We start from the raw sequence: 26,984 nt of genomic DNA, 5'->3' as shown, positions 1-26,984 counted from the left end.
CAAACAGTGAAATAAAAAGGGATAAAATAAAAGAAAAGACAGACCTCTTACTAATTGGATTGGCATAAAGATCCGCGGTGGGGAAAACCGATGAAAATTTTGGAAGTCCTGCCAGCTTGAAGGCATTCCCCATGGACAACAAGGATTCAATGCTGGCATGTTACTTTTAACTACATAATCGATCCGCCCCCTCGGTCATGTGAGAGGGGTGTGGCTACACCTTAATCAAGATGGAAAATCAGGGACATTTTTCCAAAAATATGTTATATCTTTTCCCAAGAGTCCCCTGATAAGAAGACATGCCCACCACATTTACCAGCATGAATTAACAAATCTAACAGTACCAAACACCATTATTAAATGTTGGCCCAATTGTCTAATAGGCGTTTTCTTGGCTTCCTATCTCTCAAATCCTTTGGGCTTGACACCCCAGGACAATAAGGGGATACTGATCCAGATCCGTTGACCAGAAATTAAAATATTTGCTTTATGACTAAGTTTTCTTTGAAGTATAATTTTTCATGTTCTTAGGGAGTCATTTTAAGACACATGAAAAACCATGAGGCCCTTGGAGACAGCAAGTCTACCATTTCACAGGAAACCAATTAGCACCTCTAAGGGACAGAGGAAACCAGTTACCAATTCTTTTGATAAGGGGGGGAAGAGAACAAAGGGGATCACAGAGGGGGGTGGGATCTGTTGCCCTATGGTACATGTCCTTAATTACGTTATCTTATAGGGCAAAGGTGACTCTCCTATCATAAGAGGGGAACTCATAACCCATAGTTTATGACACCTCTCTTGCCCATTTTCATCACCTAGCACCTTCTGCTCTGCCTTGATTGACAATGCTCTGCTCGCCCAGTTGGCCACACCCCAATTGACAGTGGTTTTTGACATTTGGGATCCCGAATAAGCATTACTACCAATCAACTGCTTGTAGCCTATCCCATGGACAGCAAAATATGATGCAGTTACAGTCTTGTCGGTTACAAATGCTATAAAAATAACGGTTTAATGTTTAAATATTATTAAATATTCGGTAAAATATATGTGTAGTCATTGCTCATCTAATATTGGCCACAGGTCCCTGCACACGTAGCTGGTATTACCGATGTGTTGAGTCGTTTGGTGACTTACATTACAATTTTCTTTATTTCCAGTTTCAGGTTGAACTCGACCAGGAATATCAAGACAAGTTCAAGCGACTTCCAATGGAAATTCAGGAGTTTGTTCAAGAGGCCATGAAGGGAAAGTTCAGTGAAGACGGAGAACATAGCTCGGCTCTCTTAACACCCGACAGCGGGAAGTCTCCAGTGGGGAACTCTGGAAATCACAAAAGTCCCGATCATGAAGTTGAGGGTGAAGAAGAGGCTCCATTAAAGGCATTTGATACATCCCTTTAACTAGGACTGTGAAGTTGCATTAAGTCTTTGGGCTGTCACAGGGGTGCTCCCGCATTGCCCGTCGTTAACCTGTGGCGATCTGATATTGCCTCTGTATAGTGTTACACGACAGGAGCTTACAGTGCTCTTTTGAAGGCACACTTCCAAGAGAAGCAGTTTTCTATTGCACTCAGCTGTCCAGTTTTTTTAGTTATTTATTAATATTCTGAGTCTTGGTGCATTTATTGTGAAGACGTAACATTCATGCATAACCATATAATGCTTCTTTGTTGGTGTATCTGAATAGGCAAAAAAAGTAACTTCCATGCCATACGTACTGTGAAGAGTGGAGGCGCAGGACCTTCATTCTGTGTAGAGTCCTAGCCTAAAGAGGAAGGCCAAATCACAAGAACCGGATGAAGATTATTCCGACTTGCGCTATCCATATCAAACTGTATCTTTGCTAGTATATTCTGATGAACATAGGTTTCTATGGACGACGTGACCTTTGATCACAGTAACCACTGGAACGGTTTTGATAATACCCCCCCCCCCCCCCCCCCGTCGTCTAGTTGTATATGTACCTAAACCGCTCAATATTTGCTTTATGTTGCACTGAGAGATTAAACATTTTGCTTTGCAAGCACTGGTTGCTTGCTCTTTTGATATTTTATGTATCTGTAATATAAGTGAATGATGAATTTTTTTTTTTTTTTTGGGCAATATGGTCCCCAGTCGGAGACCATCAGAGCAAATATTTATTGACGTACACTATACCCACAGCATATCACATGATCACATGAAGTGTTGAGCGTGTGGGTTTTTACGGGATCCCCCATGGGAAGGGGCGCAAGTCGAGTGTGCATGTCAGAACAAAGGATGCTAACTCCGTGGTTAGATTCTGCAAATTAGTAACAAAACAGGTGTAAGAAGCGTAGTTTTCTGTGGTATTGAATAGTGTTGTAATGTATGTTGAATCCGTCTTTGGATTATAAATTTTAAAACAGAAATATAGATATATATAAAAAAATATATATATTTTGCAGGATCAAAAATATTGATTTTAAACTATTATAGTTTATGTAAACTTTTCTGAAAACTGTACACAGTGCAAATAGGAAAACCTGGAGAAATGTATGTTCAGAATGTTGTGCTGTATTTGGAAATAAAGTTACTAGTCGTTGTGACTACACCGTGCGTTCACTTGCCAGAAGTTTTCTTGGTAAAATTGTGGGAAAATGTTAATGTTAAAGAGGTCTTACTTTCCACCATAAAGGAAGACGTCTGGAGCGCTGTGCACAGAACTCTCTATTTTGTTGTTACTCTCTTAATATTTGTGGAAATGTATGAATAAACTGACAACTGGGTGTTACCATTTAGCTTTCCAGTGGTGCATTACCCATACACACCCTGATACTGACCACTTGTGTCAAATTGTGTATGGACACACCTTATAGGTTAATTTATCAGTACATCTCTAGACGCGATAACAGAGGGACAGTGGACACTGCCTAGAATTGCCATTTCATGTATTTACTATATAGACACTTCAGGAAACTGCATTTTTTGACTTTAAACATCTTAATGTTTTAATGAATCAATTCATAAAAAATCTATTACAGGTAACCTGTCACCAGGAATGTCATTTTTAGCTGGTGACAGGTTTCTTTAGCCTTGCTATGCTGCTTTTAAAAATGCCTTTGGTCAACATTCTGAATCATTTCAGTACTTTACATAAGTTTAATTCACATTACCTGGCTCCCTGCCAGCAGCATGTGGTGAGTCCCAGAAGAGGGGCAGCTGTAGCCTGTGTGTGCCTGTGTCAGTCTCTTCTCCTCCACACTTATTCATCTCTTTTACTCCTACCCACTTCCTGCCATGTACATTAAACAGGCAGGTGGGAGGGGGATGGTGTTGAGTAAAGGAAAAATGCATAAGGAGACTGAGACACACACAGACTGCAGCTGCCCCCTCACACGTGCTTCTGGCAGGGAGCCAGGTAATGTGAATAAAACTTATATACAGTACTGAAATGATTCAGAATGCTGACCAAAGCATTTTTAAAATTCTTGGTGACATGTTTGTTTTAAGATAAGAACATGCAGCTCTTCGGGGTTCTCAGATTGGCCATGGTTGTACTGTAATTGTTATTTAATTAATGGCTTTGTAAGTTTATTAAGAAAAAGTTTGATATATGGAGTATATATCAACCAATCACCGGCATTTTCCACTTCATTTTTTAAAATATATGTTAAATAAATTGAGCCTGTGCTGTGATTGGTTGCAAAGTTACAAAGTTTATTTACTTTAAAAAAGTAACCTGATTGGGTAGAACTGGCACCTCTCCATCTGTATTTAAAGCCAGTATCTATGTGTGATGTTGCCAATAGCAACTAATTAAAAAAATATTATATTTAAAAGCTGTACTCTGATTGGTTGAATTTGACAGTTTTGATAAGTAAAGCACATTTGTGATTATCTACATGAAAGTATTCGTCCATATATACAATCAGCTCCTGATTGTTCTCTGACTTTTATCCTTTTACCACTTACAGTACAGTAACACTTAGGGGGTCATTTATCTTTAGTCTGGACATTTGTGTTTTCTGGGTTTTGGACTTATTTGATTTATCTAGGAGGGGGATATATCTGGCAGCTGAGTCTGTGGATTTTTTACACCAAAATTGCAACTTTTTTTACTGCAATTTGCCCCAAAATTGCTACTTTTTGACACGTCCACATCTGGATTCTAACAATATATCAGGCACAAAATTGAAAATTTCTGGTACAGGTGGAAAAGAATAACATTTTGGGGCAATTATGCAAATTCACAAAATGAATTGCAAATACAAGATAAAAAAGAAGAAAAGACAGGTGACCCCCTTAGTCATTTTACCGAATCAACAGAGCAGGAAATGTACATATTGTCCTCACCATACACCATGCATCTGGGGTGTAAGATTACAAAAATTTTACATTTCTGAGGTCAACTTTTTATTTGATCACGATTTAAGAAAGATGTCAAAAACATTGTTTTTTTATTAACATTTTTTAATTTATAATATATTATCAGCTCGATCGTCTTCGTATAAAAACAAATATGGAATAATTGTGTATTTTACACTAGTATTACATGTAATGTACATGTATTTTTACTTCCTGTAGAGCTTTTTTTTGTTTTTGCCATCAGGGCAGCTTCATCGGATTATCACAAAGTATGTTTTTTTTTTTTTGTAAATATTAGTGTATGAAGCAACAAATAGTTTCATCTCCTATACTTCACATGCATGCTCCAGGTATACGGCGGTAGCCAGAAGAATGCTCCACATTGGCTGGAAGTTATCCAATTTTGTGAGGAAGTGTCCTGTACTACAGAGTACAATGGGGGAAATCATTATGGGGCAGATTTATCAAGCAGTCTGAAAGTCAGAATATTTCCAGTTGCCCATGGCAACCAATCACAGCTCAGCTTTCATTTCACCAGTGCTCATGAATATTTTAAAGGGGAGCTGTGATTGGTTGCCATGGGCAATTGGAAATATTCTGACTTTCAGACTGCTTGATAAATCTGCCCCTATGTGTTCTTAGTTTTCTTGTGGAAAAGGCACATAAATCAGTTTCCAGGTCACTTTGGGCGTGTCAGGGCGCAGGGTAAGCAGGGGTTTTCATTGAGGTCTGGTTCGTCATAAGTCAAAGCTTTCAGATGTAGAAGAGCTTGGTTTTATATGTCTAGCATTGCAGAGATCACGTTCTAGATGCTGTTTTATAAAACTTTCCAGATGTAGATTCATTCCTTAAAATATTCTCATATCCCCATTAAGAAATAGAAGTATGAGTTCCCTATTGTCCTTGTCTGCTCGTGTTTATTCTACATTTATTGTTTACTTGTATTAGGAATATTTCTGTAATATATTGAAACAATGTGGAATCTACTATGGAGATATAGGGATATTTTAATACAATGTTTAGGACAGGTCTACTGAAGCAGGGTTCGAGGCGATGCTTGATGTATTAGTGATTCCATTTCTATTTTAACAATTGTCTAACTTACACAATTTCCACTTACCGGTAAATAGGAAATATCATATATTAGACGAGACAAGTTTTTTTTAATATGTACTGTACATACTTTTTTATACTGTATCTATAAAGTATATCCTTTTTTTGGTTAGGAATGTTAGTAATGTAATGTGATACACATATTACACTGGCTCGGATATACAGTAACCGTGGAACAGTGATCAGTATCAAACTCCTGCCATCTACAACCATCTGGGCAGTCATCATTGAGTTGTGTACTGATGTAGTAGAACTAATTTTGTCTTTCTCTATTGTGATTAAGCACCATTTCAGTGGCCCACTATACCAACACATTTGATTCAATGGGGAAAATTTACTTACCCGTTCCTGTTGCGATCCCCGATTCGGACGGTCCAACGAAGATGAAGTCCGGCGTGATTCACGTAGCTCGTGCACCTGAGTTCCTGCATCCATCACTTCCCCGCCGAGGTCCGCCAGAGTTCACCTGATGATGCGCCAAAATTCGATCGCGTGTGCCAAAATCCTGTGTTAATTCCGGCGCAAAACGGAAATAGTCGGGAAACCCCATGAAAATGCGCTCCGCGGACCCTTAGTAAATGAGCCCCAATATGTCAAGGAACATGGAATAACAGTCATCCAAAAAGGGCAACCATTTTGGCCGACCAATGTTTGCAAAAATTAGCAGACTTTTCTGTGAAATTGAGTCTTTCTAGGTTTCGACTGGGAAATCTAAAAAGCCCAGTTTCTCTGACCAAACACCCGCATGGACAAGGGGCTTTAGTCTTGGTCTGACACTTTCTGGGTGAAAAAGCTCATGTTGAAGGAGGAAGACTGCTACAATTTTTCCTATTTTTATGTCATGTCATTGAGGGGGTGCAAAGGGTCTGGTCGTTCCTTAGCCCGAAAGTCTAAGGTCAGTTACCCTTGTTCTTATTCTGACAAATTTTCTCTAAGTGCATGCAGGATTTACCGTACAGAGCCTACAACCGCTGAACTGAGCTCAGCAATTAGTTCAGCTCAGTAGTTCTAGGTATGGTCCCATAAATCCCCCATGGAAAAAGATTAAGTTTGTAGGAAACGGGCATTAAGGCATCTCCTCTCCATATGAAGACATACAACTGCTCATTAAAATTGTGGGCCTGATTGTGCATTGGGGCCCGGCAGCTGCAAGTTAGGCCTCTGTCTGAAGACAGTACATTAGATATCACAATGGGTTGTGGCAAAAAACAACTCAAATCTTCTCTATTAGACTATTCAGAACAACATCTCTTTGTAAGATTATTGTTATTTCATGGCTAGGCTTAGATGATAGTATACATATAGGTCCTGGCCACAAGATGTCTGCCTTTATTGTATGTAAGGGTCAATATATTTTAATAATACTTGAATTAGATTTTTAACAATTATGAAGGGTCTTTCTGATGTACTAGTCTTGTGCCTTTCTGTCTTTGCCTTGTTACATGTCGAATGTGTGAATCTGTTTATTGTAAATTTTATGTCATGTACACCTATATACAGTGACTATTCCCGATTGTACACTTTGGTTATTTACATACTACTGAAGTCAGCGTTGGTTTTCTAATACAAGGTTTGACACTAATCCCTTAACCAAGGGCCGCCATATAAGATTTCTTGTTTTTCTTCATTTTTTATGTTTCTAAATGCTCACTAAAAGGGATGTTGTTAAAAATTGAATGAATGTTCTATTCAGCAAAGTATTAATATTGTGATTTCATGGACATTGTGATTTTTATGGCATAGGAATAAAGGCGACCTATGTAATTAGGTGGTTTCTTTCCAATTGGTTTATAGTACACAATTTTATTCAACTTTGGGGTAAAAATTCTATGCAATTTTGTGGCATGGTGTTTCTTCCAGTTGTAACTTTGTGCTTTCAACACAGATCCAAAGGACAAATAAAAATGTTAACACAAGGAAGAAGGATGGTGACTATTTTATTAATATTAAAAATTATATTTATAGATAATCATTACATTATAAAAGGAATAAGTTTAAAGGGAACCTGTCATCAGGGCACACATTTTCACATCTAATGACAGATTCTAATAGACTTTTTAATACTAATTCCCAATCTGCTGATCCCACTCACTTTTAAAGGTATATAAAATTATACTCAACTCCCTTACAGCAAACTGCATTGAGTCACAGGGGCATCTGGTACAAGGTTGGATTTATCATTATTATCTGCTCTTTTGGCTGTCTTCCTCCCTCCTAACTCCCATGTCCCTCATGCAGCCTTTAACTGACCCCCTGTTCCAAATCTCTGTCAGTTCATGTCATCAGCAGGAAAGGGGAGGGAGGAAGGATGGAGAGAGCTAGCAGGGTATAGAGGAGAAAATGATGATGAAGATATCAGGGACTCCAACAACAACAAAAAAGTTTCTAACTGAAGCCACACCCCTTTCCAACAAAGTCACAAGATGTACAAGTGTCAAAAAAAAAATTTAAACTGTAATGCCTGACCAAATTTTGTGGTTATCATATTGATAAATATAACCTCAATTGGTACAATTATATTTTCTCAAACAAGACCTGTCATCTGTCATGTCATTTGGAGGTATCGTACACCTGTTTTAGGAGTCAAAAGAAACCTGTACAGCGTCTCTTCCCAATATGGGGAAACCAGTACTATGAATGATGCATTATCGTTGTGAGGGTCTGGTCTGTATTTTGTCTATCACGTGAAATGTAACATTATTTATTCCATTATGTTGGTTTAGAATAAGTGACACTTCTGGTACCCACTTAAATTTTGTGCATTTAAATTGTAGAGATACAATGGCCCACATTTACTAAGAACAGTGCAGTCTGTACTATGTGCAGTTTGCCTGTGTATAGTGCCAGATTCAGGATTTCTGGCACCCATTCTTCGTGAATCTGGCGCCCTTTGCACTTCTCTGATAGAGTACACCATGGTGCGTGCCACACACTTCTGTCGGACTTTGCATGATAAATGTGGTGCATGGTCCGACTGAGCACCGGAACGCGCCCCAATTTGTGTCACATGAATACTAGTGCAGCTGCACCACAAAAGGGTCACGTGTGACACAAATGTGGCACAGGCATTTCTTAAATACCTGTGCAATCAGTTTGCTGCCCTGGCACTGACTGATCTAGTGACAGCTCCACTTTTTCGGTGGGGTTACATACTAGGCGCCGGCCCGGGAGAGAGCAATGGCGGCGCCCCGCATAAGAAGGAAGACGGGCGCAGAAGCCTGAAGACAAGCGGCGCGGACATCGGGGGAGCAGCGCTTCACATCGGGGCCAACGGAGGGTGAGTATATAAGTTTTTTTTTTTTTTTATGCTGGGGTGGCTGTATACTACATGGGGCAGGCTGTATACTACACGGGGCAGGCTGTATACTACTGGGGCAGGCTGTATACTACACGGGGCAGGCTGTATACTACTGGGGCAGGCTGTATACTACACGGGGCAGGCTGTATACTACTGGGGCAGGCTGGGCTGGGCTGTATACTACACGGGGCAGGCTGGGGTGCTGTATACTACTGGGGGCAGGCAGTATACTACTGGGGGCAAGCTGTATACTACTGGGGGCTGTGCTGTATACTACTGGGGGCAGTGCTGTATACTACTGGGGGCAGGCTGTATACTACTGGGGGCATACTGAGGTGGCTGTATACTACTGGGGGCAGGCTGTATACTACCGGGGGCAGGCTGTATACTACACGGGGCAGGCTGTATACTACACGGGGCAGGCTGTATACTACTGGGGCTGGCTGTACACTACTGGGGCAGGCTGGGCTGGGCTGTATACTACATGGGGCCGGCTGGGGTGTGTATACTACTGGGGGCAGGCTGTATACTACTGGGGGCAAGCTGTATACTACTGGGGGCCGGCTGAGGTGGCTGTATACTACCGGGGGCAGGCTGTATACTACCAGGGGCAGGCTGTATACTACCGGGGGCAGGCTGTATACTCCCGGGGGCAGGCTGTATACTACTGGAAGCAAGCTGTATACTACCGGGGGCAGGCTGTATACTCCCGGGGGCAGGCTGTATACTACCAGGGGCAAGCTGTATACTACTGGGGGATGTTGTATACTACATGGGGCTTGCTGTATACTACTGGGGGCAAGCTGGGCTGGCTGTATACTACTGGGGGCAAGCTGGGCTGGCTGTATACTACTGGGGGCAGGCTGTATACTATAGGGGGCTGGTTGGCTGTATACTGGGGGGGTCTGTGACCAATGCATTTCCCACCCTCGGCTTATACTCGAGTCAATAGGTTTTCCCAGTTTTTGGTGGTAAAATTAGGGGCCTCGGCTTATACTCGGGTCGGCTTACACTCGAGTATATACGGTATGTTGACTGCTACATCTCAATAAATACATTAAGTAGAAGCTTAAATCTGACATTATTCTTTCTAGGTGCACACAAGCTAGACTTACTGTTTGTACTGTAAGATGGCCTAATATATCAATTATGGTAGACAGATACATAGATAGATACATAGATATATAGACAGATAGATAGATAGATAGATAGATAGATAGATAGATAGATAGATAGATAGGTATCTAAGGTATTTCTACTTCCAGGGTCCACAATAACTTTTCCATCTTTACTGTTTCTAATATTGTGTACCAAACATTGTTCGGCACACACATTGTTTGTTGTTGCCAAGTTGGGCTCCTTCTTTTTCGAGAGAACCTAAATATTTACAATTACTGTATTACAAAGAAGAAATTAACTTAACTTAATTTTTTATATTTTATTTTTTACTACTCAAAGGGCATTTTCTCTAGTTAAACACAATGACAATGAATATACACAAGTATAAAAGCAAAGCAAATATTTGTGCGACCCTTCAACATATCATATTGTTGCTTCAGTCCTTTACGTAAATGTCCTTCAGGTGATGTGTCTTTATTATGTGAATCTGAAAGGAGACGTTCCAGGAGAATATGTACTATACAAGGTCTTTCATCTAAACAATGAGTGAACAAACATCTTCTTCCTGTTTGTTTGGCATTAAAAAAATATTTATGTTCATGCCATCCGTCTGAGATGCCAGTTTGAATTATTTTAAGCCTATTTTGTAGGAAGATTTCATGAGTTGGACCTTTATGAACATTGCATGACATCCATCTTTGGTTAAGTTGACTTGTAAATGCCCCCTGCGCTAAACATCAATTTGTCTCACTAAATTCTAGTAAAGGTATTAGATCCTCATGTAGAATTAGATATCTCTATAGTTCTAAATAACCTATTAAGATTTACTGTACACCTAAGACAACCATGGTTGGAAGCCATTTTGAAAAATACAATAAACGTGAAATATTTAAACATTCCATTAAACCTTTGTTCTTTGAGGGTGGGCAGTTTAATAGGGACCTTTCACTCCTCCACCACATCCAATTATTTACTTTTCTACCTCCCACCATTTCTGAGTAATCAGTCAGGGATGTGGAGTTGGAGTCAGAGTTGGTGACCATATAGGACTGTGGTGGCGAACCTATGGCACGGGTGCCAGAGGTGGCATTCAGAGCCATTTCTGTGGGCACCCAGGTCATCGCCCCAGGACAGAGTTCACCGAACAGGACCAAATCTTCCTGCAGTCCCAGGCAACTTAAGAGATGCTGCTCTCCGCAACACTTCATTGGCTGTTTGGAACTGCAGGTAAAATTAGATGGTGTGGACAGAACTGCAATATCTTTGGAGGTCACCATGCTGGATCCGCCATTCTTCCTGTAGAGAGAGACCCTGGAGAGAAGCTACAATTAGAGTCAGAATTTTCCCTCCTTCTTTCAACTGTATTTGTTGCTTCAGGAGGCCCCATATGATTGAAAGATGTGGAAGAACAGGTAGTAAAAAGTTACTGCTAAAAATCCCATGTTGGCACTTCACGGTAAATGAGTGGATTTTGGTTGTAGTTTGGGCACTCTGTCTCACTTCAAATGTTCATTCTATTCCTGATCTAAGGATTTAGGTCAGTGAACAACCTTTTCTGGTCCGAAGGTCACATTGTCAAACTGCTCAACTTTAAGGGACCGCACTTGTTAATGGCCCCCTAGATGTACCATCAAACACAGCACAGAAATAAAGCAAATAAGAATAGTGGACCCTAATAATCTATATTGAAATTGCACAGCACAGCAGTTGTAAATATAAATATTCATAAAAATATATTATCAGTACATATATGTAATCATAGACATTATTAGGGTGATACTGTTGGTGGCAAAAATCACACTAGATCTTAAAAATTCAAGAGTATCATAATTAAAGCAAACCTGTCACCAGGAAAGTCATTTTAAGCTGGTGAAAGGTTCCAATAGACTATGCTATTCTGATTTTAAAGATTCCTTTGTCAGAATTCTTAAAGGGGTATTCCAGGAATCAGCATAATTTATATACAAATGGGTCCTTAAAATATAAGCTAATATGTAATTAGTTGTTATTTAAAATGTTGCTCCCATTAGCAGAAAAATGCCATGGACATAGACTGTAATGGAGAATTAAAATGCTACTGGCCCTTTAATCAGTCCGTTAATTTCTTCCGCGCGGTCCGCTGCAGAGCATACACAGGACAGAAGATGGCCGCTGGTCACATGTCCACATCATATGTCCTGCACCTTCCTGGGCAGGTCATGTGATCACCACTACGTTTGGCTGTAGTCGGTTGGTTGCAGTGCAGCCAGTATGGCCGGTGTTGTGGTGATGGCAGTTACACATCATTACTATGTTAACAGCGCAAGAAAACCTGTTACATCATCACTGTGAGCAGAACATAGGAGGGAGGAGGAATTACTGAGAACTAAAGGATCTTGGGGTTTGTAGTTTCCAGTGGCCATCTTGATGATAACTTTAGAGAGGGCATAAAATTTTGTGAATCATAAAATCAAACTATTTAAGCTCCATTTTGTGACTAATGACATTGAGTTTTGTTACATTAATTTATTTATAGCATCATGGGTTTTTGTATCAGACGTTCATATTCCCGGAATACCCCTTTAATACTACCACTGCTTTATAAAACTTTACTTCACATCACCTGGCTCCCTACCAGCAGCATGTAGTGAGTCCCGGGGGATTCTGCATAACAAAGGCTAATGTTCTTAGAGATTATGTCACAAAAATAAAATACATAATTCCTGGAGCCGTTATGGGGGTTCAAATGTCACCAATCTATGCCTGAAACTCTCCTAAAAATTATGCAGACCCCAGAGCACATAATAATCGAGATACCCCCGAGTAGTTGATAATAATACTGAAGACCCCTAGAGCAGACAAATAAAACTGGAGACCCCCGGAGCAGACAAACAGTGGAGAAGAAAAACAAATACTCTCCTTTCCTTGCTCTTCTTCTGCTCCCTGTGACAAACTGCAGCTTCTTCCCTCTTCCATGTGCCGCTCTGCTCTGTGATTTGTGCTGCTTGTATATGCCAGCGTCAGGTCCAAGAGCTCTTGGGGCCAATCTGCTTTGATTCCTGATGCTGGCACATACCACCAGTGTCAGGAGTCAGGACAGAGAGCAGAGCAGCAAGAGTGACCTACGAATGGTGAGAACTTCTCAGCCACATTCACAGCTCCATGAATTATGTAAGCGCATATTGGACTCTGGATGTCCAATACAGAGCAGAGGAAAACAAAGGGTCATCTCTCAACTTAGAACTCTAGAAGGACCATTTTTATGGAGTCAAAGTTAGTGTTGAAGCTAGAGAAACTGAGAAGTCGAAGTAGTGTGAATCAGTAGTTTGGCTTACCGACTCCACAGACCCTCAATCTGTGTTGTGCTATTTAGACTCTCTACTGTGATGTAGGCAGTGCTGGGATTTGTAAGAAAACCTGGCACCACCTGTTAGTAGAGAGTCTAATGATCATATTGGACATCAAAACTTATGGCACAAAAAGCTCAGGAACAGTACAATCTTGAAAATAATCCCTTAGGCTCCCATGGGCTTTATAGGCTGTTTATCTTATTTATTTTTTTTATATGGAATAGAAGTACACAATACTATTAAATTCAATAGTATAAAGTGACATACCACATAGTAAACAATTTTTTCACTTTAGTATTTTAATAGTGATGTATCTTGCTGTATACAATAGAACACATCACCACCTTGTATCCATCGCCTCCTAAAAGTAGCTTATTATTTTTTTATGCTTTTAGAGGGATAAAACATACAATTACTGTACAGTAGATTGTGTTTTGTTACGTGCCTGCCTGTGCAGATGCCACTTCAGTTTTAGCATTATATTCATTCATCAAGATGGTAAGAGCATTTTGCGTAGTGAAAAAATGTATCAAGATAAGAGATAAATAAGTTTAATTAAAAAATAATTACTAAATTGAGAGCACATGATCATTCTCACTAAGCAATGCTGCATCTGTGACTCTCCTCTATAGGGAATTCTAGAAAAGATCTTATGTACCCAATGCCACAATATCCTATACAAAATACTCTCCTACATCGGAGCTGCATCTATGAATACCATGTCACAGCCGTCAGATAAATAATTCATAAGACTCACATAATTAGGAAGTTTAATTGAATCCCAGGTGTTCACAATCAGATTTTACTAAATCCGGCCTTACGTTTGATTATTGCTCTCAAAAGGCGTCTTCCAGACTCATAGAGCAAAATATTAAAGGGGCATTCCCACGAAGACACGTAGATTCTTAAATATACTCAGGATATACTCAAGATAACAAAATAACACATTCTCTAATTCACAGATATAATTCCACCCTGTTTCTATCAGTGCCCTGGATCCAACCGTAAATCTTCTGACCATGGTCAGATTCTTTCATGAATAGCTTCTCATTTCTGCACGCTGCAGTGCTCTCGGTCTCCAGCCCCTCCCACCTTGCATTACAAGACCAGCTCAGACACTGGCACTTCCTGCAAGAAAGCAGAGTGCAGAGACTTACTCTACTAGCTACAGGCAAGATAACATCTTTATCCTGGAGGAAGGCATATAGCAGGGCTGACTGTGTGTGTAATTGATTTGGTGCGTTAGGTCAGATACTAGTAAAATGTTCAAAAGCTAAATAAAAGTGTATATAAACCCTGTACCCTGATCATCTAAGCACATGGTCAGCACACAGCATCTCATAGCTCAGAGGGATCATGAAGTGTCTGCTTCGAGAGTCCCCATCCATCACTGACTTATAGGGGATAAAACAGCAAACAGCTGAGTAAAATTGTAAAATAGGGGTTTAAACTAATCTTTATTTCAATCACTAGGAGATTGAAATTTGAGAACTTTCTTTCATTATACAAATCCCTTTAATGGAAGCAATTTCTCTGTACTTAAAATTGACAATTATCCGTACTATGACACAGTAACATTATAACCGGCGAGGTTAGCGTTAATGAAGAGATACGGCTTCATAGGATGGGATCCGCCAAATAGATTAACAACCACAAGAATCCCTCCTGAGATAAATAAATACGGATTTGTGTCGCTATAATTAGCGCTGAATAGAGAAGATCTGAAAAAGATAAAGAGCAATAAAACCTCCTACCACCACATCTACCATGTGCTTAGGCAGGTGATGAACATGAATGAAAGGCTTTCAAATTTGATGACCATTCCATAAAGATTAACCCCTAGCTATACTGACTGTTGTTAGCAGACAGGCGCAGTTATTGAACGTAGCATCTAAGGGATTGTATATCTGTTATCAATTATGTAACTCTATCGTGCTAAGAGGATGCACAATCTGATTGGAACATATAGGCACACAAATAGACAATATAAGAAAACAGGAGAAATTGACCCTGATATCTCGTACTACCTCAAAAAATTATATTACAAGCCAAGGCATAACTAGGAGAGACAGTCCAGCATAGCAGACTTCTGAATGGGGCCCACTTCCTCCTAAAAAATATACATATTTGTATACTCACACAGCATATACACAGCATATACACAAATACAGCAATACACAGACATACGCTATATACACACCATATATACATACAGTATATACACACCAGACATACATACACACACACATATCCAATATAGCAAATGCCAGGGCCTCCTGAAACTGTGGGCCCCATAGTGCTACCACTATATTTACGCCTCTGTTCCTATCTTAATATGGGCTATATGTCCCGATAACATACCATGCAATGATATAGCTGTATAATTGTATTTTATTGTATTTATATAGCTCACTGAATTCATGTATACACAGCACCCCTCCCCCATATTTTTTAATGTAAGACAGACCCATTTATATACACAGATATTTGTTTATATAGAGTATATTGAATCCTTTCACCATACAAATAATTTTAAGTTTATGTAGACAGCCTAATTTTTTATTTATAATTTTAGTTTATGGACCTCCCCCCCCCCTACATTTTTTATTCATATTCTATTACTTACCTTCCAGTGATCTTGCAGGAGCTTCTTACATAATGATGACATAATTCGGCTACCTGTTTGCAAGCAGAGCTATCTCTACATGTACTGTTCTCCTAATCAGCGGAGTAACTACAGTAGTAGCAGCCATAGCAGCTGCTATGGGGCCCGCAGTGTCAGGGGGCCGGTAATCCAACCTGACACACTAAAGAATGGAGGATAGGCACTGTTATATACATATTAGGCTACATTCACACGGACGTATGAAAACGTCCGTATACGTACCGTTTTTTTACGGGTTACATACGGCCACATACATTTCAATGGACAATACATCCAACCATTTATATTGCCATTTTTGACACTGGAGTGTACCGTACCGTATACATGCTGCATACGGATGAAAAACGGCACGTATATATGGGCTCATACGGCCCGTAAATACAGGACTGGAGAAATCATACGGTCGTGTGAATGTAGCCTTACTCTGCACATTGTACAGCACAATATATATATATATATATATATATATATATATATATATATATATATATATATATATTATATATGTAATGTACATATGCTATATTTGTTATATATGATGTATGTTTGTATAGTGTGTCCATATACTGTATCTGTTTATATCTGCTGTACATTTGTATATGACACTGTATGTGTGTATATGCTATATAAGTATTATATATGCTCTTTAGTCCGCACTCTCGCAGTTTCGGCACTGGAAATGCTAATGTGGATCTCAAGAGACCCCCACCAATCCTTTAGTGATGACCCCTCCATAGGTATCAACATAAAACCCATAGAGAAACCCTTCAGATTGATAGACCATGAACAGAAATCTGGACATTATATCTAATAAAGGTGTAACATCTGCCACGGTTCTCAATTGGGTTTGGGACCTGTTATATGTTTTGTGTTTTCTTTTTGCTATGGAAACCTTTGTATGGGTGTAATAGATGCCAGGTGCCTTGTAATATCTCTATAAGCAGAAGTACTTCCATTTCGAGCACTTAAACTGCATTCGATAAACATGAAGATTATTGTTCTAATATTAAACACAGCATATTGTAATAAAACTCCATATCTAAGGGAGATCTATCATATTAACATGTGCACACATAGGATACACAGCAGATTGATAGATACTCTATATCAGAGGATCAGAAAATTAAGTGATGTCTAAAGGTTAAATCTTCCTATTTTTAGACCTTGTATTGTTCTTCTTTTAGACTGAGCAATTTACTCACCGTAGACCTTTAGAGCATTGCAAATGCCATTTGCTTTGGCGGCTACACAATACATTATTCTTTTTCAGGAACCAAACTGCAATGTAGGGATGGCAACATTATTAAATCATATCATACACTGGAGTCCCTGTGCACCTCGAGTATATTTCATAAGCGAGAGGCTTCATAATGTGGAAAGAAACCATAATCTTTATCCGCGGATTAGGAAAGGAAAATGTGGAGTGCAGCTGATAGGTGATAGGTAACTGTTATCACAAAAAGTTCCAAAGTGCAGAATTCTAAGTACTTACTTGACGCTTTTTGATTTTATTGACTTAATTGGATAATAAAAATGTTCAAAAAGTTGAAATTAGTAAAACATGAATTCCGAAAAATGCTAAATTTATTAAGCACTGATATTCCTAAATGTATCACACAATAGAAAAAGAAAAAGTAAATACAAGTGGTCCCCTACTTAAGAACACCCGACTTACACACGAGCCCTAGTTACAAACGGACCTCTGGTAATTGGTAATTTTCTGTACTTTAGTCCTCGGCTAAAATGATCAGCTATAACAGTTATTACAGGTGTCTGTAATGAAGCTTTATTGTTAATCTTGGTTCTTATGACAATCCAACATTTTTAAAATCCAATTGTCACAGAGACCAAAAACAATTTGGCCAAGGTTACAATTATAAAATACACAGTTCTGACTTACATACAAATTCAACTTAAGAACAAATTAGTTCCCTAAATCTTGATAATAGTCGTGTTGCTTGAAACACAATGGGTGTCATTTACTAAGGGCCCGATTCGTGTTTTCCCGTCGTGTTACCCGAATATTTCCAATTTGCGCCAATTTTCCCTGTATTGCCCCAGGATTTTGGCGATCCCGATCGGATTGTGTCGCATCGGCGCCAGGATAAACGCGACGGAAATCAGGGGAGGGGGGTGAGCGAAAACCCGACGGATTCGGAAAAACCGACGCATTTAAAACAATAAAAGTGTCGCTTGGTACGTGCTTACCTTCACTTGGTCCGGCTTGGTGAAGTTGAGTGCGTTCAGATGCTTTTCAGTCCACCAGCCACCTGGTGGACGGCGGAGGAACTACCTTGATGAATCCCGGCCGGACCCGAATCCAGCGCAGAGAACGCGCCGCTGGATTGCGAACGGGCCGGGTAAGTAAATCTGCCCCAATAAGAAGGTGAAGGAGGAGGTTAGTGTACAAGACAAAACCGCAAAGGTAACAGACCAAGTTTCCACAGCAGATATGAAAAGAGAAATCCTTTCCAGCACTCCATAATGTAAAAAAGTAAAAATATCTTTATTCAAATGTAATAAAATTCGTGTATATCCAAAAAGAAAAGAAGTAGGCGGATCTAAGCATTTCGAGCGTTGACATCCTGCTTTTAGTCATGGTCTAAGAGCAGGATGTAAATGCTCAAAATGTGTAGGTCCACAGTTTTGTCTTTTTGGACTTACAACAATTTTAATACATTGGAATAAAGATATTTCTACTTTTTTTTACATTTTTGGAGTGATGGAAAGGATATATTTTTTTCATGTTTGCTGTGCATTTGCCGATGCAAGGCAGAGGAGTGGTTGCGAATACGTCCCACCAAGTAGCTTGCAGCCTGTGTAGGGTCTAGTCAGCCCCACAGCATGTCACTACATCACACTACATAGTCCTTATAGGACACAGGGAACCATTGCAGTGGTAGACCCTGCCTGGTAAAGCAGGAGTTAACTGTTTTATGTAATGTCATATGTGTCAGCCAATCACAGGTGTTATACTTTGTCTCTGTGAGCTGAGATGTAAGCTTAGATGTAATTGGAGGAGCAGCCACCACCTGACCAAGGGGAGTAACAAGATCCCTGTTGAGGAAACTTCCAGAAGAAGTGAGTTCTCTCAAGAAGAGAGTAGAGAGCAGTCAGACCTAGGAGTCTGCAGAAGCAGACTGGAGTTACTCCAGTACAGACTCTGTACAGCTAGCATACCAGACCAGAGCAGGAAGAGCCTAGCCCCTGCCTGAAGAGTGGAACTAATAGCTAGTAGTGAGGAAAGGGGTTTCATCCTACCTTTAAGGGTGATACCTGAAGCACTCCAGGACAAGCTGAAGCATCCTTCCAGGACACAGCTACCTCCCAGCCTGCCCTCTGCATCCAGGCTGGCGCTCTACATCCTGTGGCTCCCTCCAACTACATCTTAGCACTCCACTACTCTGTTAAAGGCACGTTGCTGCGGTTCCTGTCGGTTCCAATAAAGAACTGTAAGTTGTTTTTGTTTGTCTGCCTCCGTCTGGTCCCTGCTACTACGACTGCCATCATCACAGGCACCCTGTCCACCACACAGAGACTCATACTCTAGACACCAAAGGGTTGCCCCAGGGAGATCCGCTATAGCAGCCTCTCCCTCATCATTTCTTGCCAACACCATCCTGCTGGAGACCTGCCAGGCTGTAGGACAGCCCTCCGGTTCCCCATACCAAGCACCGTGACACTAGCGTGCCTAGGCCGCAACCGCCAGCCACTGAGGTACTGCGGGCCCCGGCTGACTCCAGGCCCCGAGAAAAGGCTAGGCCCCGGTGGGGGATGTTGCACATTTTTAAATGTATGCCAAGATAAAGCTTGTGTAGATGCGTAGTAACTGAGATGGTAAAGAAATGGAAATCTAACGTATTGATTTCTGGATTTCTTCACAGCAATGAGAAAAACAGCTTTTAGATATTATCTGTATATCTACATAAAATGTGCACTGTATTTTGGTTGTATTTATTTTATCTTTTTATTGAGTTCTATTTAGATTTAATTGTATTTAATTAAGATTTTTCATCAATCTCTGGAAAATGGAGCTAAAGGAATCCAACTTGGGTTTTTCTTTTACTGGACCTCTGGGCATTATCATAATGTTAGAGCCTAGAGCCATTGGAGAAACTTCTGGTACTCTGATGGGCCAGTCAGACCCAGCTTTGTAGTAGCCATAGATAGGGGCCTAGTTGTGCAGGGTTCAGAGGAAGAAGTTGCTATTGTACCCTAAAGCTTGACAGGACCTCAATCACCACATCACATCAAAAATACCAATATTAACAAAGAAAAATGATAAGCAGAGGTCCTGTTATAGATTCAGATCTATATTCTGACCCAGCAACTGTGAATAACAACATTAGCACTTTTACGAGAGCTAGTACGATAACATAACCTTTTGCAACAATCCACCTTATGTCAGATTAAAATCGAATTTATTTTTTCATGCCAAAACCCAATGAAGACAATGTAGACCTTGATAGATAATAAACTATAATCCAACATTGAATAATAAAAGAGGAGGATTCCCACTGAAATGTCAGGGTTACTTTTATGTTAACAAAAATGAAACAAACCCCCAGGACATTCCTTCTGGCTGCATAGAACTGAATATTTTAAGAGATTTGTAAGAACTAAGAGAAAGATTAATTTGGTTCAAGTTTAAATAAATTCATGGACAACCTCCAAAATAATACAAGATTGTGTCGTCTAGGGACACACAACAAACAGGCAGAAATAACATCTGCCAAGATCCTGACATAAATTGGCCTCCCTTTAGCCACTCAGATACAACATTGGGGCAGATTTATCAAGTGTCTGAAAGTGAGAATATTTCCAGTTGCCCATGGCAACCAATCACAGCTCAGCTTTCATTTTACCAGTGCTCATGAATATTTTAAAGGGGAGCTGTGATTGGTTGCCATGGGCAACTGGAAATATTCTCACTTTCAGACACTTGATAAATCTGCCCCAATATGTTTTATCCTATTTTTAAGTAGGTTGTAATCATGAGGCCCTAGTAATAGGATAGATTGATAAACCACACAAGATGACAAACACTGTCCCCAATTTTTTTTTTTACATTTTTATTCAATTTTAAAAAACTTTATCGGGCCAGGTGCAAGTACTCTAGGGGTATGATTACTTAACCCCTTAACGACTTGGCCTTTTTTAGTTTTTTCACTTCCATTTTTCACACCCCAACTTTCAAAAATCTCTAACTTTTTAATTTTTCCACATAAAGAGCTGTGTTATGGCTTATTTTCTGCATAACAAATTGCACTTCGTAGTGACGGTATTTAATATTCCATGGCGCGTACTGGGAAGCGGGAAAAAAATTCCAAATGCAGTGAAAATGGTGAAAAAACACATTTGCGACGTTTTCTTGTGGGCTTGGATTTTACAGCTTTCACTGTGTGCCCCAAATGACAGGTCTACTTTATTCTTTGGGTTGCTACGATCACAGGGATACCACATTTGTACAGGTTTTATAATGTTTTCATACATTTAAAAAAATTAAAACCTCCTGTACAAAAATGTTTTTTTTGATTTTGCCATCTTCTGGCGCTAATAACTTTTTCATACTTTGGTGTACGGAGCTGTGGGTGGTGTCATTTTTTGCGACTTTTGATGGCGTTTTCATTGCTATCATTGTTAGGACTGTGCGACCTTTTGATCACTTTTTATTAATTTTTTTATATTTTCCAAAATGGCAAAAAAATGTTATTTTTGACTTTGGACGCTATTTTCCGTTACGGGGTTAAACGCAGTGAAAAACCGTTATTATATTTTGATAGATCGGACATTGTCGGACGCGGTGATACCTAATGTGTTTATGATTTTTACTGTTTATTAATATTAATATCAGTTCTAGGGACATTTTTAGGTTTTTTTAATATAATTTTTTTTTTTTAAACTTTTTTTTACTTTTACTTTAACTATTTTTCAGACTCCCTAGGGTACTTTAACCCTAGGTTGTCTGATCGATCCTACCATATACTGCCATACTGCAATATGGCAGTATATGGGGATTTTACTCCTCATTCATTACAATGTGCTGATAGCACATTGTAATGAATGAGTTAAAACGAGACAGCTTCGGGCCTTCGTGAGGCCCGATGCTGTCATGGCAACGGATCACCGCTCCAAGATGGCGGCGCCCATGCGGCGCCATCTTTTTGAAGCCTCCGGCAGCATTGCCGGCGGCGATCGCGGTGAAAGCACCCGCGATCGGTGCTAGCACCGATCGCGGGTGTTACCGGTAAGCCTTTGCTGCAATATGCAGCAAAGACTTACCGGCTGTGGAGAGGGCTCGGCCCGCGAGCCCTCTCCATGCACCGGGACCCGGCGCGCGCCGTACTAGTACGGCGCGTGTCGGGAAGGGGTTAATATTGGGAATATTGGAAATATACTACTCTCATTTTACAGCATGGATCAACTATAGCCATGGAAGCCTCTGAGAGGCCCCGAGCCATCAAGGAATCTGATACTGGATACAGTATAAGAAGGATACATAGGGAATGGCTAATGGGAATGGCTAATCCTAGTTAACAGTATTACAGTGCATATAGGGGGTTATTTATAAAAACTTGTCAGATAAAAAGGCTAAAAGCAATATACATACAATACATACAAACAGTTACAAAAATAAAAACATAAACATTTATGACTTTACTAATGAAATAGATCCAGTTATATGCGCCATAGGGATTGAGCACATGTTCCAGGCAGCCTATCCATGTGCAATGAATTTCCCAAAAGACTGACAAGGGGGATTCCCTGGACTCACTAATGTAACCTCTTCACACTCTGCATCGTAAATGTATGGTGGAGAGGGGCTGAGGCTGTATGAAGAGGGCACAGGGGGTTAGCCCTCTTCATACAGAGGTGGGGTTTGCTGCATAATGCAGCAAACACCCACTGCTAATACCCACAATCAGTGCTAATACAAACACAATGGAGCACATTTACTAAGGGTCCGAATCGCTTTTTTCCGCCGGGTTTCCCGAATTTTCCGATTTGCGCTGAATTGCCCCGGGATTTTGGCACACGCGATTGGATTGTGGCGCATCAGGCTTTCACGCGACAGAAATCGGGGGACGTGGCCGTCGGATAACCCGATGGACTCGGAAAAAATGCGGAATTTAAAAAACGATTTGTGTCGCAAAATCAATCACTCACATGCACCAGGAATAGGTTGATGAACTCCAGCGGACCTCGGCGGACATCAGCGCAGCAGCGACACCTGGTGGACATCGGGCGCACGACCTTAGTGAATCGTTGGAAGACCCGAATCCTCGCCGGATGGATCGACAGGACGGTGTAAGTTAATGACCCTCAATGACTTTTGATCAGAAGATGTCACAACTGTGCCATTTCCTCCAATCATCGAGGCCCAGGAAATGTGCTTGGGAGAGGTGTCAATGATCATACTCTCTGTATACACAGGATTCCCTACAGTCTTTTGTCAAACATTTACCACCTGGGGTTGCTGGGCACCACACAAGCATTCCTTCCTGGCAGATCTTGTCTGGACACTAAAGTGTAATTAACATTTACACTACAAAAGGGGAGAGTTTATGGCTGGCTATGACTAAATGTGATTTTAATTAAAGGACTGGAGACAACTACTTTTTTTCATATATTTTACCATAGTCACTGCTTTGGGCAGTGATTGTTCTATTGGTGAACAGCTCTCAGATAATTCCATGACAAAAGAACTGGAGCTGGAGCACTCTGATAGGTAAGTTAAGTTTTTTTAATTTACTCAAACACATTGCTGCATTTAAAATGACATCACAATAGCTTAGCACACATGTTTTGCGTATACTCAAAATAATAATTTACATATTTCTATGATACCAGCACACGCTGTTGTTCTTATGCAGTGTTTATTTTAATGTTGAGACTGCAATCTCCATAAAGACTTGCACAGAAGGTTTAGTATGATCCTTCTCCACTCTCCCATTCTCTTTCTCAGCACGTGTACAGTAGTGCAGTGAACTCATAAAAGAAAAAGACAGCAAGTCTGAGTATAATTAAGCACTACCGTCCCACATTCTTCTCATGTCCTGTGTGGTTTTCCAACAAGTTCCCCCTTTCTAGTTGTTAGCACAGAATCACTACATCACTCCATTCCTGTCCCCAGCTACAATATATTAGCTGTTCTTCTCCACCCACATTTGCAGGTCCAGGACACCACAGTTACGATGTAAAGACCTTGTCAGTTGCAAGTTCTAATGCTTTGCACATTGATTCCTTTTCTTTGCCCAGCTCTATGATGTGACTATGATGTAAGCAGGCGCAGGGCAGAGTTGACATGACCTAGTCCACCCCTGCCGGCCTGGGATGTCTGCAAGCACGTGAATACAAGGAACAGGAGACCCACTCCTCAATTTCCCAGCTTCTTTACATCACAAGGGGCAACCCCTTTTATTATGGCCAGTGAGATCACAACTAATGGTAAAGGAGAGGTGGTATGACCAGCTAGATAAGTAGGAATATGTACAGAAATGAAAGAGAAATCACACTTTCATGTTATTAGCATCCCTAAATTTAGATTTGTACCTGGAAAACCTGTTTAAAGAGGTTTGCCCAGGAAATAAAATTCTCAAATTTTAATCACCTAGTGATGTTTACACAATAAAGAACATCTAACTCCTTACTTTACAATTTTCCTCAGTTTTATTGCTGTTTTAGCTCCTATCACTCAGTGATGGTCAGTGTAAAATTCCAGAGAGTGTGCGGGTCTCTCTACCCTTATGATCCATCTAGTGCTGTGAGATACCGTGTGCTGACAATGTGCTTGAATTATCAGGGTACTGGGTTTATATACACTTTCATTTAGCTTCTGAATATTCACTAGTATCTGACACATAGAAAAAGACAGATGAGACAGATCAGAGACGATGAGATCCATGAGATGCTTATTAAACATGACATTCTCAGCTCTGCTATAAAAGCCATAATACACACTGTCAGCTCTGCCAAATGCCCCCCGCCCCCTCCCCTGGATAAAGACCTTTTCTGTCTGTAGCTTGTAGTTTTACTCTTCTCTTAATGTCTTACTTGCCGGCAGGAAGTCTCTATGTGTATGTGAGATCTCATCTTTAAATGCAAGGATGGGGGCTGGAGTGCAGATAGCAGCTCAGTGCAGCGTTAAACAGGAGAACAATATGTCCTACCAACCCTAAACTCAGAAGATTCAGGATCGGACTCAGGGACAACTGAAATTGTGTACACCAGTACTGATAGAGACAGGTTGGAATTATATCCGTGTAAGGCTACATTCACACTACAGTATGGGGGACGTATATACGGCCGACGTATATACGGCCGAAATACGTCCCCCATACACTTCTATGGGCTCACGGCCCTGTACGGGAGCGGTACGGTGCAGCACACGTGCGGCACCGTACCACTCCGTAGCCCGGGGAAAGATAGGACATGTCCTATCTTTCCCCGTATTACGGCGCCGTGCGCCATTATTTCCTATGGAGAGGGGCGGGGGTAAGCTGCGCTCACCTCCTCCTCCTCTCCCCGCGCTGCCGTGTGCCCGCCGTGCTACGGTGCGGCGGGCTCACGGCAGTGTGAATTTAGCCTAATGCTGTATTTTTGGCAAAAACATAGAATTTTGTCTTTGTGGGAATACCCCTTTAAGGGAACAAGCCCCCACTATCGTTTTACTCATGTAAGTTCTCCTTACAGTACTGTCAGTCTACAAACATTTTCCATGAAATTTTAATATCCAGCAACCATTCAATGTTCTTCAAGAAGATGTATTTTTGATGTGATGTTTAATCTGATTCCATGCTGATGGACCACACAACTCTAAAACATCGGTAAGATTTAGCAATTTTTGTTTCAACCACAATTCATTATGGGTAAAAGATTGCTCTAAAAGGGCCTGATCTTTCAAAGTCTTAAACTACAATATTCAATTAGAAAGAGTTTCCTGGAAGATGTGTGACATGATCTCATTGTAACTGATAAATAGGACAGCTAATGGCTGAAATTCCCTGTAATGTATCAGTTCACCTTGTGGGAAAAACAACAACATCAATTGCTGACATTATTTTCCAGGGCCAATGAAAGAGCTATCAATATGTGTCTTGTCATTAAAGAGATCCTTCCATATGTCTCCTGGCATGTGTGTTTTGGTAAATAGCGTTGTGTCCTCATTTAAACTTATCTCCAGTTTGGTTAGCTAATCTAATTTCACATGAAACCAACTCAACTCAGTATCAACAGATGCCTTCAAACCTCCAGCCAACCCCTTCATAGATTCCCCCTTCAGGAACCTGTCAAGCAACAAAGCAACCACAACCACAGTTGGCGCAAGCTGTCATAATGGGTAAACGTTGGTGAACTAACCCTCCGACATCCCTGTGGACTAGGGTCCCATCTACAGAAAATAAGATCGCCCTGACAAGGGCAAACCTGCTATCATGAACCAAGCTAACGAATCCTCTCAGACCCTACAAGGTAACAGGGAAAACTTATTTAATCTGGAAGCTGACGATGGTGGAGCAGACAGGTAACAGGAAATCAGAGATAGACCAGCGTTCACACTAGTATACAGAAAAGTAACAATGGTGGCAAAGGTACTGAATTGAAAAGTGATAAAATGGTCGATTAAATGTAGCTGAATTCATGCACCACACAGCAAAGATAGTAATAGCACAAGCAAAGGCAAGGAGACAGATTACAATAACCAGCACCCTATGAATGAACTGGGCAGAATATAAAGGAGGTACTGGACAGTGCCCCCAACACCTACTGGTTTAGCTCTCCATCACTCAAGCCACAGCTGCACACAAAAACTCAAACTCAGACCCAGCTTTCACTTAGGAAAGATCCTGAAAGTGTGCTATCAATCACAGGCAGGTCATTTATGAGTGTACATATACTTTTATTTTTTAAGGGGGAATGGGGACCCCATTCAGAAGTCTGCTATGGGGCCCTGCTGCTCCTAGTTACGCCCCTGACAGAAAGCATGTTGGAAAATTGTACCTATTGATGCTATACCTATTTATAGAATGTTCCCATTAATGCCCCTCACCACTTAAAAGATGACATTACTTTATACAAGGGGTGCATGTGCCCACGCCACAAAAGAAAAATTATAACAAGAATATACCACA

At 40.6% G+C, this 26,984-nt stretch overlaps 1 protein-coding gene across 3 annotated transcripts in view; it reads left to right on the top strand.

Annotated features, from left to right (window-relative positions):
- Nucleotides 1-7,360, top strand: part of PLCB1 (phospholipase C beta 1) — a 457,336-nt gene extending 449,976 nt beyond the window's left edge. For 2 of the 3 annotated variants that reach the window (XM_072140489.1, XM_072140490.1), the window contains one exon: nt 1,170-7,360. In XM_072140489.1, the coding sequence (XP_071996590.1) occupies nt 1,170-1,406 (237 nt within the window). In that variant the 3' untranslated portion in view covers nt 1,407-7,360. The remainder of the gene's footprint in view (nt 1-1,169) is intronic. The other variant, XR_011854040.1, reaches the window with a different exon arrangement.
- Nucleotides 7,361-26,984: the final 19,624 nt, after the last annotated feature.

The sequence above is a fragment of the Engystomops pustulosus genome, chromosome 3 (genome assembly GCF_040894005.1).
Source record: "Engystomops pustulosus chromosome 3, aEngPut4.maternal, whole genome shotgun sequence".
Taxonomy (NCBI): Eukaryota; Metazoa; Chordata; class Amphibia; order Anura; family Leptodactylidae; genus Engystomops; species Engystomops pustulosus.
The sequence above is the reverse complement of the archived record's forward strand: the minus strand, read 5'-3'. Positions and strand labels throughout refer to the sequence as shown.